At 43.3% G+C, this 18,121-nt stretch overlaps 1 protein-coding gene across 2 annotated transcripts; it reads left to right on the forward strand.

Annotated features, from left to right (window-relative positions):
- The first annotated feature begins 1,428 nt into the window (after positions 1–1,428).
- On the forward strand, positions 1,429–16,171 carry RSL1D1 (ribosomal L1 domain containing 1). 2 transcript variants are annotated; one of them, XM_070761102.1, is made up of 10 exons: positions 1,466–1,558; positions 2,659–2,757; positions 2,861–3,003; positions 4,360–4,498; positions 6,169–6,317; positions 7,204–7,305; positions 9,474–9,567; positions 11,790–11,912; positions 14,584–14,802; positions 15,720–16,171. In XM_070761102.1, the coding sequence occupies exons 3-10, from the start codon at positions 2,957–2,959 to the stop codon at positions 16,047–16,049; spliced, it is 1,203 nt and encodes a 400-aa protein (XP_070617203.1). In that variant the 5' UTR covers positions 1,466–1,558; positions 2,659–2,757; positions 2,861–2,956; the 3' UTR covers positions 16,050–16,171. The 2 variants fall into 2 exon arrangements, with proteins under 2 accessions (XP_070617202.1, XP_070617203.1); XM_070761101.1 differs by lacking the exon at positions 2,659–2,757 and having other exon boundaries at positions 1,429–1,558.
- Positions 16,172–18,121: the final 1,950 nt, after the last annotated feature.

Here is an 18,121-nt window from a genome sequence, read left to right on the forward strand (position 1 = left end):
TCTTGTGTTCACTTTCCTATTAAAAACACTTCCCTCCTGAAGCTTATTTAAGCCTTTAACATATTTAAATGTTTCGATCATGTCCCCCCCTTTTCCTTCTGTCCTCCAGACTATACAGGTTGAGTTCATGAAGTCTTTCCTGATACGTTTTATGCTTAAGACCTTCCACCATTCTTGTAGCCCGTCTTTTCTTTTTAAATACTTTCTTGTTCAATCCAATACCATGTCCTCTCACCACACAACTTTCCTCCTATTTTAGCCTCACTTATTTTTGGCTCAACCCTGAGCGAGTGATGCATGCTGGTCTCCGAACAATAATGAAATCTGGGTGTCATTTAATAGAAAGGCGAGAGATCAATTAAAATTCATTTATGTATTAGATTTCTATGCCGCCCTTCTGAAGCAACTCAGGGCAGCTTGCAACAGAATACAAATACAAAGCGTATAAGAAATCTAATATTTAAAAATTCTAAAACCCCCATTTTCCTAAGAAACAATCACCCACATGCATTCAATTAATAATTTATTCAAAATAAATTCGTCACAGTGAGTTATGCTGGCTATTTCTGAAGAATGGAGAATTTATTTCTCAATCCTTCGTCACAGTATGAAGCATCATTTTAATGGCCTTGGCTGGTTTTGAAAAAAATATAAGCAGGGTCACAATTCGGATTGGAGCCTACTGAAGATGTCCCAAAGGTGTGTGTGTTTTCTTTTTTTTTATTTTCAAGAGGCAACGGGACTTTCTGGCTTTTCTTTGAAGACGTTTAACTCCCATAGATACCTGGTGAAAAGATATTGCGATCTCTAGGGGGGTCACCAGTAAATTTTGGGAGGGTTGTCACAGATTTGGAGGAGATAATCAAAAAGGGAGACCAATTTAATACAGTTCCTGTTCCCTGGATAAGCCAAGCTGGTCACCAGCAAAACTGCATGCTGGCTGGGAAATTTTGGGGACTTGAAGTCCACAAAAGTTGCAAAGTTTGAGAAGCAGTGACTTGTCAAGTTTAAACTTGACCCTAGCTGGAATGGACGTGCAATACTCTTATGACAGTGGTCTCCAACCTTGACTACTTTAAGACTTGTGGACTTCAACTCCCAGAGTTCCTTAGCCAGCTCTGCAAGTCCTTAAAGTGGCCAAGGTTGGAGATCCCTGCTCTATGACACCCCCATCTTTGGAAGGGGGGCGCTCTTTTATATAGGGTGCCTCTAATAAAATCCAGATTTTTAAAAAATCGTCTTTTTTTCCCATCCTTACTCCCAAAGTCGACGTTATATGACATGCCCAAGCAAACTCGGAAGTCCTGATCCTATCGGCATCTCAATTTCCGGGTTCACGTCTATGATGATTCCACTGTTTCAACAATCGGAAGTGCGCTCTCTTTTGCCCCATTCAATCTATGGTTGCCTTCTCCGCTTCTCTGGCAAGATTGGGGGAGGAGGCGCCTTCTGATTGCGTCACTCCGCGGCGACGAGCGGAAAAGGCGTCCCCCACGTGGAAAAGGGAAGCATGGAGGCGAAGGTAGAAGCGGCGGCGGTGCCTCTGGACCGAAGCCAGGTGAGGCGGCGGGTTGAGTGCAGGGACCCCCCAATGTACACCTGGGCAGCTGCCTTTCCGCGGGCGGGGTGGTTTCTAGTAGTTGCGTTCCCACGACACACGGAGTCCCACGACACGCGTTGCCCATTGAACCCTATTGCCTGTTCGCACTGCCTCTTAACACACCGCAGGGAGTCGGGCAGCATGATGGTTGCTATTCTTTTTTTTTCTAAAAAAATAGAATTTATTAATTTTCAGCCTTTAAAAAAAATGATACAATAAATACAGTAAGTGATTCTGCATTATGACGTCATTGCATCTTCTTTCGAGTTTTATCCCAATTTATATATTTGAACGCACTATACTAATATTGTGTTGTTGCAATAGCTAAAATACTTACGGTATACATGTACGTACTGTATTTATTTATTGGACTTTTATGCCGCCCCTCTCCGAGGACTGGGGGCGGCTTACAACATATAATAAACAATATTTTAGTTCCAAATAATTAATTTTAAATCTAAAGTAAACCCCAAAATAAAAAAAAACAGTCATTCCATTTGCTCAACATTCTCTCAACACGTTCATTGGACAGGGGGCAAGAATCTAGTGGCCCCAAGCCTGGCGGCATAAATGAGGAGGGTGGGGGCAGTACGAATCTCCAGGAGGGGGGGAGCTGATTCCAGAGGGCCGGTGACCCCACAGAGAAGGCTCTCCCCCAGAATAAACCTGTGGAACAGTTTGCCATAGGAGATGATTAGATTAGATTTATTGGATTTATATGCCGCCCCTCTCCGCAAACTGGGATGATGAGCTCGCCTTCACTGGAGGTCTTCAATCAGAGACTGGACAGTCATTTTTCTGAGTTGGTTTAATGAATCCTGCATTGAGCAGGGGGTTGGTCCCTTCCAACTCTATGATTCTATGGTGAAAAAATGGGCAAACTGGAAGTTCGGAAAAACAGGCTTCCGTTTGGGCCATTTTTCGCACTAAGGGGCTTCAGGAAGCTTCCCTGAAGCCTCTGGAGGGCGAAATGACCTTTCCCCAGGCTGAAAATCAGCTGGGTAGAACACACATGTGCCTCTCATGCCCTCCACGTATTTATTTTATTTATTATTTAGATTTGTATGCCGCCCCTCTCCGAAGACACTTGCGTACCCTAGATTCGCCATCACTGCCCTATACTATCCACTTGCAACCCCCCAACCTCTGACTCTCAGGTATTACATTGCACTGCCTGTGATTGCCAACCTGTTTGACTAATTTGATTAAGGACTGTGGCTTTGAGACATCAAGATTCTATGAGTGATATTTTTGTTCCAGATCAAAAAAGCCATTCAAGCATTACTTGCATATAACGCAAACAAGGAGAAGTCTGGAGAAAAAGTGCTGCTGGATGCAGACCAGAATGTCTTTTTGATGATTACTGTCTGGAAAATCCCACCAAATGAGCAAGTAATCAAAATGTAAGGCTACCTCTGTATTTTACTTTTGTTTGTCCACCCCAGTGAAATGCTATCCACAGTTGGACATAACTGGGAAGATTGGAAAATAAGATGCAGCAAGAAATAACCTAGTTCCAAAACAGAGTTCTTATAACTTTGTTGCTTGTATCCTTTTAATTTATATTTATGGTTCCTAGTATGATTAGATTGCTTATTTGTACCCAGACTATCATTACATTTTGACGAATGTTATCTTTTCTTTTATATACACTCATATAAACCAAGACAAATTCCTTGTGTGTCCAATCACACTTGGCCAATAAAGAATTTCTTTTCTATTTTATATGTAGAGCCGGAGTGTCCAACCTTGGCAACTGTAACCTTCATCTCCCAGAATTCATCATAACCGGCAAGAATTCTGGGAGTTGAAGTCCACAGCTCTTAAAAGTTGCCAAGATTGGACAGCCCCGGTGTTGAATAAAGATCGACAATAGAGGTAGTCCGCAGCTTATGACCACAATTGAGCCCAAAATTTGCATTGCTAAGTGAGACAGTTAGGTGAGGTTTGCTCCATTTTACAACCTTTTCTTTGCATCGTAGTTAATTGAGTCACTGCAGTTGTTAAGAGAATCTGGCTACTCCATCGACTTTGATTGTCAAAAGGTCACCAAACAGGATTGCATGACTTTGCAGCCATCATAAATGAATCTGGCCAAGCATTTGAATTTGGACCACACGACCATGCAGATGCTGCAACAGTTGTAAGTGTGCAAAAAGCGTGGCATCGTAATTGGGAATCAAGATCACATGAAGTGTTAATACCATACTTTATAATGTATTGCATTCAGGTTTGGTCACCACGATACAAAGAGGATATTGAGACTAGGAAAAAGTGCAGAGAAGAGCAACAAAGAGGATTAGGAGACCGGCAGCTATAACAGGAAAAACGGTTGCAAGAACTGGGCATGGCTAGTTTAATGAAAAGAAGGACCAGGGGAGACATGATAGCAGTGCTCCAAAATCACAGGAGCTGCCACAAAGAAGAGGAAGTCAGGCTGTTCTCCAAAGCACCAAGAAGCCATAGATGGAAACTAAACAAGGAGAGAAGCAACTTAGAACTAAGGAGAAATTTCCTGACAGTTAGAAGAATTAATCAGTGGAACAGCTTGCCTCCAGAAGTTGTGAATGCTCCAAAACTGGAAATTTTTAAGAAGAGATTGGATAACCATTTGTCTGAAATGCTGTAGGGTTTCCTGCCTAAGCAGGGAGTTAGACTAGAAGACCTCCAAGGTCCCTTCCAACTGATTATTTTTATTTTATTTTTAATTTATTATTGTTGTTGATGATGATGATGATGATGTCTGTTTGGTGTTCTAGAAACCTGCCTCATGACATTCTGCCGGATACCTCTGAGGTTTGCCTCTTCACCAAAGACGAACCTGGCTTAACAGCGGAACAGACTGAGAACTTGTACAGGAAGCTGTTGGACCAACATGGGATCACGTCCGTCACTGAGGTAGGAAACTTTTGGTGAAAGCTATGCCTTCTCCTGTATCTGCTCTCTCTATTTTGGGAAAGGAGCAAAATAATATAGCCTTGTGCAAAGACTGTGCCCATGAGAGTTTCCCTAAACATGTAATCATGGCTTGCTGAATAAACCCCAGTTACACTGTGTGTGGCGGTTCTCAATCATCCAGGCTGTGGTTGTCCCAAAGGTGCTTTTTCAAAAAGACTTTCTGGTTTTTTCTTTGAAGACGTTTTTGCTTCTGAGGCAAGAAACTTCTTCAGCCTTTGTGGGGATGGTGCGGAATTGAAAATCTCCAGTCAGAACTGAGGAAGCTTCTCGGCTCAGGAGCAAAACATCTTCAAAGAAAAACCAGAAAATCCAGTTGCCTCTTGAAAAAGCACCTTTGGGACACAGTTGCGCGGGTTCTTGTGATTTGTTTAGTTTTTAGCTTGCCTTATAAACGTAATCCCACAGAGTTGGCCTTCTCTGGGTCCCGTTGACTAAACAATGTCATCTGGCGGGTCCCAGGGGAAGAGCCTTCTCTGTGGCGGCCCCGACTCTCTGGAACCAGCTACCCCCGGAGATTAGAACTGCCCTCACCCTCCTTGCCTTTCGTAAACTCCTTAAAACTCACCTCTGCCGTCAGGCATGGGGGAATTGAGGCATTCCCCTCTCCCCCGGGCCTATACAATTTATGTATGGTATGTCTGTGTGTATGTCTGCTTTAATAATGGGTTTTTTAATTTTTTTTAAATTTATTAGATTTGTTGTGAATTGTTCTATTGTATGTTGTGAGCCGCCCCGATTCTACGGAGAGCGCCGGCATACAAATCTAATAGATAGATAGATAGATAGATAGATAGATAGATAGATAGATAGATAGATAGATAGATAGATAGATAGATAGATAGATAGATCCTTGATTTACACTATTAATAATAATTAATAATAATAATTTATTAGATTTGTATGCCACCCCTGTCCAAGGACTTGGGGCGGCTCACAACAATAATAAAATACAATAAGCAGTAGTACAAATCTAATATTAGTAAAACTGAAGTTAAAATCCTTTAATATTTAAAAAACCCATCAGTACTACACAATCATGCCATTCTCAAATGCTATAATCAGCAAAGGGGGGGGGGAATCAGTCCCTCCATGTCTGGCGACATAAGTGGGTCTTTAACATCCTGCGGAACACGGGGAGGGTGGGGGCAATTCGAATCTCTGGGAGGAGTTGACTCCAGAGGGCCGGGGCCGCCACAGAGAAGGCTCTTCCCCTGGGTCCCGCCAGACGGCATTGTTTAGTCGACGGGACCCGGAGAAGGCCCACTCTGTGGGAACTAATCGGCCGCTGGGATTCGTGCGGCAGAAGGGGGTCCCATAGGTATTCTGGTCCAATGCCATGTAGGGCTTTATAGGTCATAACCAACATTTATTTAATTTATACACTTATTAAATTTATATGCTTCCCCATCTGAAGCAAGTTTGGGTTGTTTACAGAGATCATAAAAACAAAGTTGCATTAAAACATTAAATATTAAATAAGCAGGGATGAAATAGACTTTGCATTCATTCAGGCAGTTGTATCAGCCCTGAAATAAGTAGAACGCATACTGTGTAGCCACAAAGCTGTAAGGAACAGAGGCGCTCAGTGTTGTTTGTCCTGTTTCTCGCAGGTCATCTCTTACAAAACGTTCAAAACTGAATACAAGCCCTTTGAAGCGAAACGCCGCCTGCTGAACCGGTTTGCTGTTTTCTTGTCCGACGATCGTATTCGAAGATTGCTGCCTTCGCAGATAGGAAAACATTTCTACAAGCGTAAAAAGTAAAAATCCCTGTCCTCATTTTTATCGAGCCATCCATCTCAGGAAAAAAATAACCATCATATTTCTCATTCTTTTTCATTAATTTCATAATAATTATTTGTTTCATCTATTTTTATTTTCAATCCATTCATGAAATTTCCCCCACATTTTATAAAACTCCGAGTCTTAGTTAGTTAGTTAGTTAGTTAGTTAGTTAGTTAGTTAGTTAGTTAGTTAGTCCAATACACAATGAGGGTTTTAGTGGGTATATTTCTATATACACATAGTAAAATACATGATGAAGGTTATAGAGGAGATACTCATAGTAAAATATATCTAAGAAAGAATAGAAAAGAAGATATAGTAATAGAACATATCAATGAAACAATAGAAGAAGAGATGTAGGAATGGAAGAAAGGTATAGGAGATATAGGAGAGCAATAGGACGGGACGGAAGGCACTCTAGTGCACTTGCACTCGCCCCTTACTGACCTCTTAGGAATCTGGATAGGTCAACTGTAGAAAATCTAAGGGTAAAGTGTTGGGGGTTTGGGGATAACATGAAATTTCCCCCACATTTTATAAAACTCCGAGTCTTCTTTATCTTCAATTTTCACTGTAAGTCTGTTCATTTCAGCACGATCCATTATCTTCCTTAATACTTCTCTTTCTGTAGGTATTCTATTCAATTTCCAGTTTTATGCATAAACAATTCGGGCACCAGTCACCAGTTAAACATGTTTTCTTTTCTGATGGCCTTCATTGGCTTTGGGGGCCTTTAAATATGTTGGGTTACGTTCCCCATCATTCCCCCCAACTAGGGTATTTTGTTTTGGCCCATTATGTAGTCACTGACATTTAAAGCAGTGGAGATCTTACTTCCCACCCTCTCTCTCCCAATACTAGGGCACCCCTCTGCGTGGACTTGAAAGCCAAGGATCTAGCCAAGGAGATCCACAAACGCGTCCAGGGAACAATTCTACCAGTCACTAACAAGGGCAGTTGCTTGTAAGTATCTTGACTTGAAGATTTCTTGTGCTGGGGGTTGGCCCAGTGGTTCAGTGGTTAAGTTGTTGATCTGGAAAGCAAGCAGACCAGGTTCGAAACCTAGCACCGTGCGATGGGGTAAGCAACCTTCCTTGTTCCAGCTGGAGCAGTTCGAAAGCATGGAATGTGTTCCGTTGGTCTCTCTGGTAGACTCCTCCCAAAAATTCACAGGGGCAAATTTCAGACACACACACGTTTGAAAATTCAAAACAATGTTCTTTATAATGAAAATTCACTTAAACCAAGCCCTCTTTTGCAAAGAGCACTTGTCTCCAAACAAACTGTTAATTTGTACAAGTCCCTTATCAGTTCTGTGATACTTAGCTTGCAGCTGTGAATCAATTCACAGTCCTTCTTCTTTCACTAAGTGAAACGCACTTTGCTCTGGTTTAGTTTCAAAGCAGGGAAAAATCAGCACACAAAAGGTCAAACGCAGCAAAGCAGGCACGAAACACAACAATCAGATAATCCTCCTCAATGGCCAAACCCACAGGCTGCTATTTATAGCAGCCTCACTAATTACCACAGCCCCACCCAACCACAGGTGGCCTCATTTTCTTTGATAATAATCTCTCAGTTGTTGCTGCCTATGCATCGCTCTCCTCATGTGTGGCTGTATCATTAACTCTTGTTCCGAATCCAAGGAGGAACGAGATAATTGATCTCCTTCTGAGCTGTCTGCCACACTCTCCTCCCTGTCACTCATGTCTTCTTGGTCAGAGGAGCCTTCATCATCAGATTCCACCGGGGGCAAAACAGGCCTGCGGCATGTGGATGTCTCCCCCACATCCACAGTCCTTGGGGCAGGAGCTGGGCCAGAGGTAACCACAACAGAATGCGAGTAGATAAATGGATAGCAATAGCGTGTAGACTTATATACCGCTTCACAGAGCTTTCTAGCCCTCTCTAAGCAGTTTACAAGAGACAGCGTATTGCCCATCCCAACAATTTTACCCACCTTGGAAGGATGGAAGGCTGAGTCAACTGCAGGACTCAAACTGCTGGCAGTCGGCAGAATTAACCTGCAGTACTGCATTCTAACCACTATGCCCCCCAGTTGGTAGCAAATGGTCCAAAATGATAACACAGCTCTTTGGATACCACTTCGTCAGGAAGGTAACAGCGGTCCATGACATTATGCTGGCTACATGACCATGGAAGTGTTTTCACACGGTGCTGGCTCAATGGCTTGAAGACAGAGATGAGCACCAGCCTCTATAGTCAGCAGTCACCAGCGAAATAAAACCCACGGGGAATTCTTAACTCTAATCCAGGGGGTCTGAGCAGTTTAGAGAGAAATGGCACGCCAGCCAAGAGGATTAAAGCCAGGGTGACACAGTAACTGAATTTAAACATACAGTAATACCTCGTCTTACGAACTTAATTGGTTCCGGAAGTAGGTTCGTAAGGCGAAAAGTTCATAAGACGTAAAAGTTCGTAAAAGCACTTAATGCGTGCAAAAAGAAAAAAACCCGCAAAATGGCGCTCTGCTGGGCGCCGCTGCCCGGCTGTCACCTTTTAAAACAGCCGGGGGGCTTCTTGGCGTTCTCCCAAACGCTGAACCCGGAAGTTCGGGTTCCGGAGGCCGCCGAGAAGCGGCCGGCTGTTTCAGAAGGTTACAGCTGGGCGGCGGCGCTCAGTGGAGCGCCGTTTTTGCGATCAGTGGCGGCGTTTTCGGCCGGAAATGTGGGGAATCCCCATAGGGGAATCCCCATAGGGAATTCCATGGGCAGAGCTTTGACTCCTGAACTCCGAATCCTAACTTTTGCCGAACTTCTGGGTTTGGCGTTCGTGGCGGCAGGCTCATAAGGCGAAAAAAGTTCGCAAGAAGAGGCAAAAAAATTCCAAACCCCGGGTTCATATCTCAAAAAGTTTGTATGACGGGTTCGTATCACGAGCTACTACTGTAGTAGGGCAGCTCTGCAGGTTCAGTGAGGCCTGTGCACATACGTGGGGTGCGGGGGGTTGTGTGCATGCACCTTCCTTTGGCACCCGAGCCAAAGGTTTGCTATCACTGGCATATGGACATGTAACCTCTTTCTTTGAGATTCCAACACCCCCACCCACCCACCCACCCCCAAGATGATGCTCCTGCAATCCGATAGGAAAACTTTCTGGATTTCTTTCAGCATGGTTCGCATTGGGAACACCACCATGGATGCGTCAGAGATCACCGAAAACGTTATAGCTGCCGCCAAAACAATAGCTATCAAAGCTCCAAAGGTAAGGGTGTTTGGTAACGTAGAAGCAGAGCGGGAAGGGGGAGGGAAGGAGTTAAACGAATCATTAGCCTAGAATCGTTAACATTCCCACAAATGGTGTAAGTCAGCGGTGGGTTGTTACCGGTATGGTTCTACAAAGAGCACGCACGAATCGGCAGCAGTGATATTTAGAACCCATCACTGGCCTAAGTTCAACCCCTCTTGAATTCTCTTGACCCTTATCCGGTCACAATTCAAAGTGTTGGTAGTGACCTATAAAGCCCTACATGGCATCGGGCCAGAATACCTCCGGGACCGTCTTCTGCCGCACGAATCCCAGCGGCCGATAAGGTCCCACAGAGTCAGCCTTCTGCGGGTCCCGTCAACTAAACAATGTCGTCTGGCGGGACCCAGAGGAAGATCCTTCTCTGTAGCGGCCCCAGCCCTCTGGAATCAACTCCCCCCCCTGAGATTAGAACCGCCCCCACCCTCCTTGCCTTTCGAAAGCTGAAGACCCACCTATGTCGCCAGGCATGGGGTAACTGAGTTACCCCTAGGTTATGGTAGATTTGTGTATGGTATGACTGAATTGTATGGTTTTAATAATGGGCTTTTTATGTGATTTTTTTAACATATTGAATTTGTGATATTGTATTTTGTTGTGAGCTGCTCAGAGTCCTCGGAGAGGAGCAGCATACAAATCTAATAAATTATTATTATTAGCATTAGCATTAGCATTGAAATTGAGTTGATAGATTCTTGTGTATAGCCTTAAATAATAAATCTACGGAGCTGCCATGTAACATACAATCCTGATCTTTTGCACCTGAAAGTGAACAAGTAAGTTTCAGTCACTGTACAGGTAGTTGTTGACTTAATGACCAATCACTTAGCAACCATTCAAAGGTATGACAGACCCCCTCCCCCAAAAACTACTTACAACCGAGTTCCGACGATTGTACACACACCCATGGTCACATGACCGCATTTCGGATGCTAAATGACCAACTCGCCTTTACAGCTGGTTGCAGTGGTCATTTCATCACAATTTATGTTTTTTGCCAGTTTCCAGCAAAACCGCCCTTAGAAATACATTGATTCGCTTAACGAATCACCATGTTCAATTCCAGGTCCCATTATAGTTATAAGTCGAGGACTGGCTTCACCTGCTTCTTTGGGGATATACAGTAGACATATTTGTCCAAATTGGGGGTGAAATGTTCCATGAAAGGGCTGGAAGAAGTTCCCCAAAAGATCTCCAGAAGTTTCTTCATGTTGGCTGGGGAATTCTAGGAGTTTTAAGTCCACCCATCTTCGAATTGTCAAGATTGGGAAGCATTCCTACAATTGAAAGACCCCTGATGTGGCGAGGAAACCCCATTCATCATAGTGGGGCTGTTCTGTTGGGCTCTCTGGTAGAATCCTCCTGAAAATTCACAGGTACACATTTCAGACACACACACGTTTGAAAATTCAAAACAATGTTCTTTATAATGAAAATTCACTTAAACCAAGCCCTCTTTTGGTATAGCAAAGAGCACTCGTCTCCAAACAAACTGGTAATTTGTACAAGTCGCTTATCAGTTCTGAGATACTTAGCTTGCAGCTGTGAGGCAATTCACAGTCCTTCTTCTTCCACAAAGTGAAACACACTTTGCTCTGGTTTAGTTTCAAAGCGTGGAAAAAGCAACACACCAAGGTCGAAGTCAGCAAGGCAGGCACGAAACACAACGATCAGATAATCCTCCACAATGGCCAAACCCACACGCTGCTCTTTATAGCAGCCTCACTAATGACCACAGCCCCACCCAACCACAGGTGGCCTCATTTTCTTTGATAATACTCTCTCAGTTGTTGCTGCCTATGCATCGCTCTCCGCATGCGTGGCTGTATCATTAACTCTTGTTCCGAATCCAAGTAGGAGAGAGATAATTGATCTCCTTCTGAGCTGTCTGCCCCACTCTCCTCCTCCCTGTCACTCATGTCTTCTTGGTCAGAGGAGCCTTCATCAGCAGATTCCACCGGGAGCAAAACAGGCCTGCGGCATGTGGATATCTCCCCCACATCCACAGTCCTTGGGGCAGGAGCTGAGCCAGAGCTAACCACAACAGGGGCCATCCCTCCTTAGGATTCCGTTTCAAAATTCCAAAAAAGCAATTTGATGGGATTTAATTTTTCGGCTTCTCTCGCTCTCGTTTGCTCGCCTTATGACACTACAGATGTTTCTTCCTTATCTTGCTCCAGATCTGGAAAAGCGTGAAAATCCTCCACCTGAAAACCAGCAAATCAATTGCACTTCCTGTCTTTCACTCTGCTTTCCAAGGTGAGGCTGGTGTGCAGAGAAAGGAAGACACTGAAAAACAGCAGGTGAGATTCTGAGAGGCACAGCTAGCAGACAGACTATGTGTTTCCCCATATGTTGTATGCCAAAATCTCGATTGATTGATTGATTAGTTGATTGATTTATTGATTGATTGATTGATTGATTGATTGATTGATTGGATTTGTATGCCGCCCCTCTCCGTAGACTCGGGGCGGCTAACAACAGTAACAAAAACCAGCATGTAAATCCAATACTAAAACAACTAAAAAACCCTTATTGTAAAACCAAACATCCATACATACAAACATACCATAATGAATTGTAAAGGCCTAGGGGGAAAGAATATCTCAGTTCCCCCATGCCTGACGGCAAAGGTGGGTTTTAATGAGCTTACGGAAGGCAAGGAGGGTGGGGGCAATTCTAATCTCTGGGGGGAGTTGGTTCCAGAGGGCCAGGGCCACCACAGAGAAGGCTTTTCCCCTGGTTCCCGCCAAACGACATTGTTTTGTTGACGGGACCCGGAGGAGGCCCACTCTGTGGGACCTAACCGGTCGCTGGGATTCATGCGGCAGAAGGCGGTCTCGTAGATTTAGGCAGGGGTTTTAATGGGAATACCCAGTCCTGCAGTCATTTGGCAGCAATCCCCGTTCCTGGGCAAAAATGGTATTTTAGGGGGGGTCCGTGGTGAAAAAAAAAAAAGATTGAGAATCACTGATCTAAATATAGTGGTACCTCTACTTACGAACTTATTCGTTCCGTGACCAGGTTCTTAAGTAGAAAGGTTTGTAAGTCGAAGCAATAGGAATCAATGTAAAAGCAAATAATGCGTGCAATCTCATTAGGAAAGAAATAAAAGCTCGGAATTTGGGTGGGAGGGGGAGGAAGAAGAAGAGGAGGAGGACAGTCGCTGCCCAGAGCGAAGGGAGCATTTTATGTATGGTATGTTTGTACGTATGTCTGCTTAATAATGGGGGTTTTAAAATATTTTAAATTGTAAATTATTAGATTTGTTATGAACTGTTTTATTCTGTTGTGAGCCGCCCCGAGTCTACGGAGAGGGGTGGCATACAAATCTAATAAATAAATAAATAAATTTCTTTTCTCTGGGCGCTGGCAGAGATTTATTCCCTCTCCAAGTGCCCAGAGAAAGGAAAATGCTCCGTTCACTCTGGACTGCCCAAGCCTCCTTAAGCACCACCAAAAGGCTCCTCTGGCAGCCCAGAAAAGCCCGAGATGGCCGGGATTAAAGGGGGAATGGCAGTAAACTGACCAGGCCTTCGTGCCACTCTCAAATTTCCTAGGAAATTTTTCCGGGCTCGGGTTCTTAAGTAGAAAATGGTTCTTAAGAAGAGACAAAAAAAATCTTGAACATCCAGTTCTTATCTAAAAACGTTCTTAAGTAGAGGCGTTCTTAAGTAGAGGTGCCACTGTTCTTAACAACCAATCAAGTAGGGAAAGTACCATTCGACTTCTATGTCACACAATCCCGTAGGACTCAGGGCAACTTAAAACAATAGAAAACAAGACAATGATACAATAATAAAAAAAGAAGTCGAACAAGAACAATAATTAAAACCCCCAAAACTGTAACAAACCCAAATTATAACCCCTCCCCAAAACAATCTAGCAAAAATCCATTTATTATCAGAGCCATGTTGGATACGAACCGTAGTCAAGCCAATACTAACTTTCCCTACAGTTCCCCACCTAGGTTAAGGTTCATCCCTCGTCCCCACACCCACAGGTTCATCACATGGACCACTCCGGTTCTCTTAATGTCCAGGATCCTCCCCTGTACATCCGACTGGTGCTGAACAAAGGATGACCTTGAATCAGTAACGCCACAAAGGCCATGGGGCCCTAAATGAACAATTAGCTGGACCACCTATATGAATATGATTGTGTAAGAATTGGTATGCACTCGTGTTATTGAGTTGTTGTTCTACAAGTTTGTTTGTTTGCTTATTTATTTATTTATTTAAATTGTATGCCGCCCCTCTCCATAAACTCGGGGCGGCTAACAACAATGATAAAAAACAGCATGTAACAATCCAATTAATAAAACAACTAAAAACCTTTATTATAAAACCAAACATACACACAAACATACCATGCATAACTTGTAATGGCCTAGGGGGAAGGAATATCTTAACTCTCCTATGCCTGGCAGCATAAGTGAGTCTTGAGTAGTTTACGAAAGACAGGGAGGGTGGGGACAGTTCTAATCTCCGGGGGGAGTTGGTTCCAGAGGGCTGGGGCCGCCACAGAGAAGGCTTTTCCCCTGGGGCCCACCAAACGACATTGTTTAGTCGACGGGACCCGGACAAGGCCAACTCTGTTTAACTAGGGTTTTAGAATTTAGACTGGGGGGGGGGGGTGTCCCTTGACTTCTTTTTCTTGTTGTTTGTAATTTTATATGGTAATTTTATATTGTTGTAAGCCGCCCTTCAGGATTGGGCGGCATAAAAGCCAAATTAAATAAATCAATAATGTATAAATCTTGTGGAAGGAATTAGTTGTGGCTAGTAGCTTTTCCTCCTCATGCAACCAACCCTCCCCAATTCCCACAGAACTATTCTACTTGCGGCAGGCCAAGGTCTCTAACTCAAACGATGGCTTCGGCCTGACAATGTATTTGTTTTAGCACAGGGCTCACCTTAAAACAAGGTGAGCTTGCTTTAAGGAACCAATTTCTCTCTTTTTTTAAAAAAAAAGATTGTACAAAGAAAAAGAAAGAAAAACAAGGCTAAACCGAAGACCACGGATCAGACCACGGGCACAAAAGAGGACACAAAAAGTGGGGATCCACAAACTGACGTGCCTAAAGCAGACGGGCTGGAGCCCTCTGCCCCGAAATCAAAAGAAGAAGAGGAGGAGGAAGAAATTCCACAACTGGTTCCTATTGAAACTCAGCCCTCTGAGAAAAAAGATCAGGTATTTATTTCACCTTAAGTTGGATTGTGACTGTTCTGTCGGGCTCTCTGGCAGACTCCTCCCAAAAATTCACAGGTACAAATTTCAGACACACACACGTTTGAAAATTCAAAACAATGTTCTTTATAATGAAAATTCACATAAACTAAGCCCTCTTGGTATAGCAAAGAGCCCTCGTCTCCAAACAAACTGGTAATTTGTACAAGTCCCTTATCAGTTCTGTGATACTTAGCTTGCAGCTGTGAGGCAGTTAACAGTCCTTCTTCTTTCACAAAGTGAAACACACTTTGCCCTGGTTTAGTTTCAAAGCGGGGAAAAATCAGCACACAAAAGGTCAAAGTCAGTAAAGCAGACACGAAACACAACGATCAAATAATCCTCCACAATGGCCAAACCCACAGGCTGCTCTTTATAGCAGCCTCACTAATGACCACAGCCCCACCCAACCACAGGTGGCCTCATTTTCTTTGATAATAATCTCTCAGTTGTTGTTGCCTATGCATCGCTCTCCGCATGCGTGGCTGTATCATTAACTCTTGTTCTGAACCCAAGGGGGAGCTAGATAATTGATCTCCTTCTGAGCTGTCTGCCCCACTCTCCTCCTCCCTGTCACTCATGTCTTCTTGGTCAGAGGAGCCTTCATCATCAGATTCCACCGGGGGCAAAACAGGCCTGCAGCATGTGGATGTCTCCCCCACATCCACAGTCCTTGGGGCAGGAGCTGGGCCAGAGCTAACCACAACAGTGTCCCTCCCTCCCAAAAACCCCCCGATTTCCTCCATAGATAAAAGATGTAAAACTTCTCAATTTCATGCAGCGTCTCTTGACCTGAGCAACTGTGGACTACAACTCCCAGAATTCCCCAGCCGGCTTTCCCCTGAAATGTGTCTTTCTTGTCTTGGTTTTTTGGCAAATAGGTGGCCAAGTTGACGTTGGATGCAAAAGCTGAGCAGGAGACGGGCTCTCCGAAACTCCGTAGCGAAAGGAAAGCCGAGATTTCTGTCCCGCAGCCCGAAACACCCGCAGAGCCTTCAGCCTTAGAGAAACCAAGCCAACAGAGGCCTGCTCGGAAATGCAAGATGGTCAAGCAAGAAGAGGCTTTGGAAAAAACGCAGAGCAAGGGTGCCCAGCAGCCCTTGGCAAAATCAACCGCGGCTCCGAAAAGGCTAAAAGCTCCTCAATCAGACAAGAAACCTCAAGCTCCCAAACGGGAGTTGAGAAAAATGAAAGTACGTCCGTCTCTTTGAGCAGAGGAAGAAAATAGGCTATTTTTGTATCAGGCTCAAAGGAAGGTTCAATGCTGGTTCACTTTATAAAAACATCCTGTATTTTGTTTTTCATTGCGGGAATAAAAACAATGTCCTATTTTGTTCTGTTCTCTGAATTTTCAAAAGAACTGTGTTTTCCGTCTGGACCTAGATATGAATATGACAATCTTAATTTTGTATCTAAGGATATTTCAGAATTAGTGTCTATGGAGGTTCTGTGTTAGCAAAAACTTCAGAAGAGAAGGATTTAGGGATAGTGATTTCTGACAGTCTCAAAATGGGTGAGCAGTGTGGTCGGGCAGTAGGAAAAGCAAGTAGGATGCTTGGCTGCATAGCTAGAGGTAGAACAAGCAGGAAGAGGGAGATTGTGATCCCCTTATATACAGCGCTGGTGAGACCACATTTGGAATACTGTGTTCAGTTCCGGAGACCTCACCTACAAAAAGATATTGACAAAATTGAACGGGTCCAAAGACGGGCTACAAGAATGGTGGAAGGTCTTAAGCATAAAACGTATCAGGAAAGACTTAATGAACTCAATCTGTAGAGTCTGGAGGACAGAAGGAAAAGGGGGGACATGATCGAAACATTTAAATATGTTAAAGGGTTAAATAAGGTTCAGGAGGGAAGTGTTTTTAATAGGAAAGTGAACACAAGAACAAGGGGACACAATCAAGTTAGTTGGGGGAAAGATCAAAAGCAACGTGTGAAAATATTTCACTGAAAGAGTGGTAGATGCTTGGAACAAACTTCCAGCAGACGTGGTTGGTAAATCCACAGTAACTGAATTTAAACATGCCTGGGATAAACGTATATCCATTGTAAGATGAAATACAGGAAATAGTATAAGGGCAGACTAGATGGACCATGAGGTCTTTTTCTGCCGTCAGTCTCCTATGTTTCTATGAGAGTCTCAATCATCCAGATCATGGTTGTCCCATAGATGCTTCTTTGAAGACGTTTCGCTTCCCATCCAAGAAGCTTCTTCGGCTCTAACACTTGCGGACAGTATATATCCTTCCATTCCCCACCAATCCAGTCAGTGCTGAAGAAGCTTCTTGGTTGAGAAGTGCAATGTCTTCAAAAAAACAACAACAGTTGCCTATTTATAATATATATTATACATACACACACATATACAGTGATCCCTCGTTTTTCGCAGGGGATGCGTTCCAAGACCACCCGTGAAAAATGAATTTCCGTGAAGTAGAGTAAATATATTTTTAAATGTATTTAATGAGTATTTGGACTTTTAAAACTCACCCTTTGCATTAAACAGTCATTCTATAATGTTTCTCAGCTGGAACTACATGTGATATCCTACCAATTTCTTTTAATAGAGTACAGTAGTACTGTAGAAGAATTTTATGGATTTTTAATGGATTTCTTGTCATCTTCAAGCTGGTGCTTCTGTCCTTGTGCTAGGGCCTTTTCGCCAAAGGTTCTTTTTCACAATCTGAAGTTAGTTGGGGGAAAGATCAAAAGCAACATGAGAGAATATTTTACTGAAAGAGTAGTAGATCCTTGAAACAAACTTCCAGCAGCCGTGGTAGATAAATCTATCCTTTATTTCTGTTCTATTCTTCAATCGCAACAACACAAGAGCACGCAACAGATTCAAACTTAATATTAACCGCTCCAAACTTGACTGTAAAAAATATGACTTCAGCAACCGAGTTGTCGAAGCATGGAACTCATTACCTGACTCAGTAGTGTCAACCCCTAACCCCCAACATTTTTCCCTTAGACTATCCACGATTGACCTCTCCAGGTTCCTTAGAGGTCAGTAAGGGGTGTGCATAAGTGCACCAGTGTGCCTTCCGTCCCCTGTCCAATTGTCTCTCCTTATCTCATTTATCTTTTCTTCCTTTCAAATATGTTCACCTATACTTTTATATCTTTTCTTCTATTCTTTATTTATATTATTACATATCTATTCTCTTCAATGTGTATTATGTATTGGACAAAATTAATTAATTAATTAATTAATTAATACTATTCTATCCTTTATTTCTATTCTTTTCTAGTACTCTAACACTTTGGATACCAAA

This window comes from Erythrolamprus reginae, chromosome 9 (genome assembly GCF_031021105.1).
Source record: "Erythrolamprus reginae isolate rEryReg1 chromosome 9, rEryReg1.hap1, whole genome shotgun sequence".
NCBI classification, from domain to species: domain Eukaryota; kingdom Metazoa; phylum Chordata; class Lepidosauria; order Squamata; family Dipsadidae; genus Erythrolamprus; species Erythrolamprus reginae.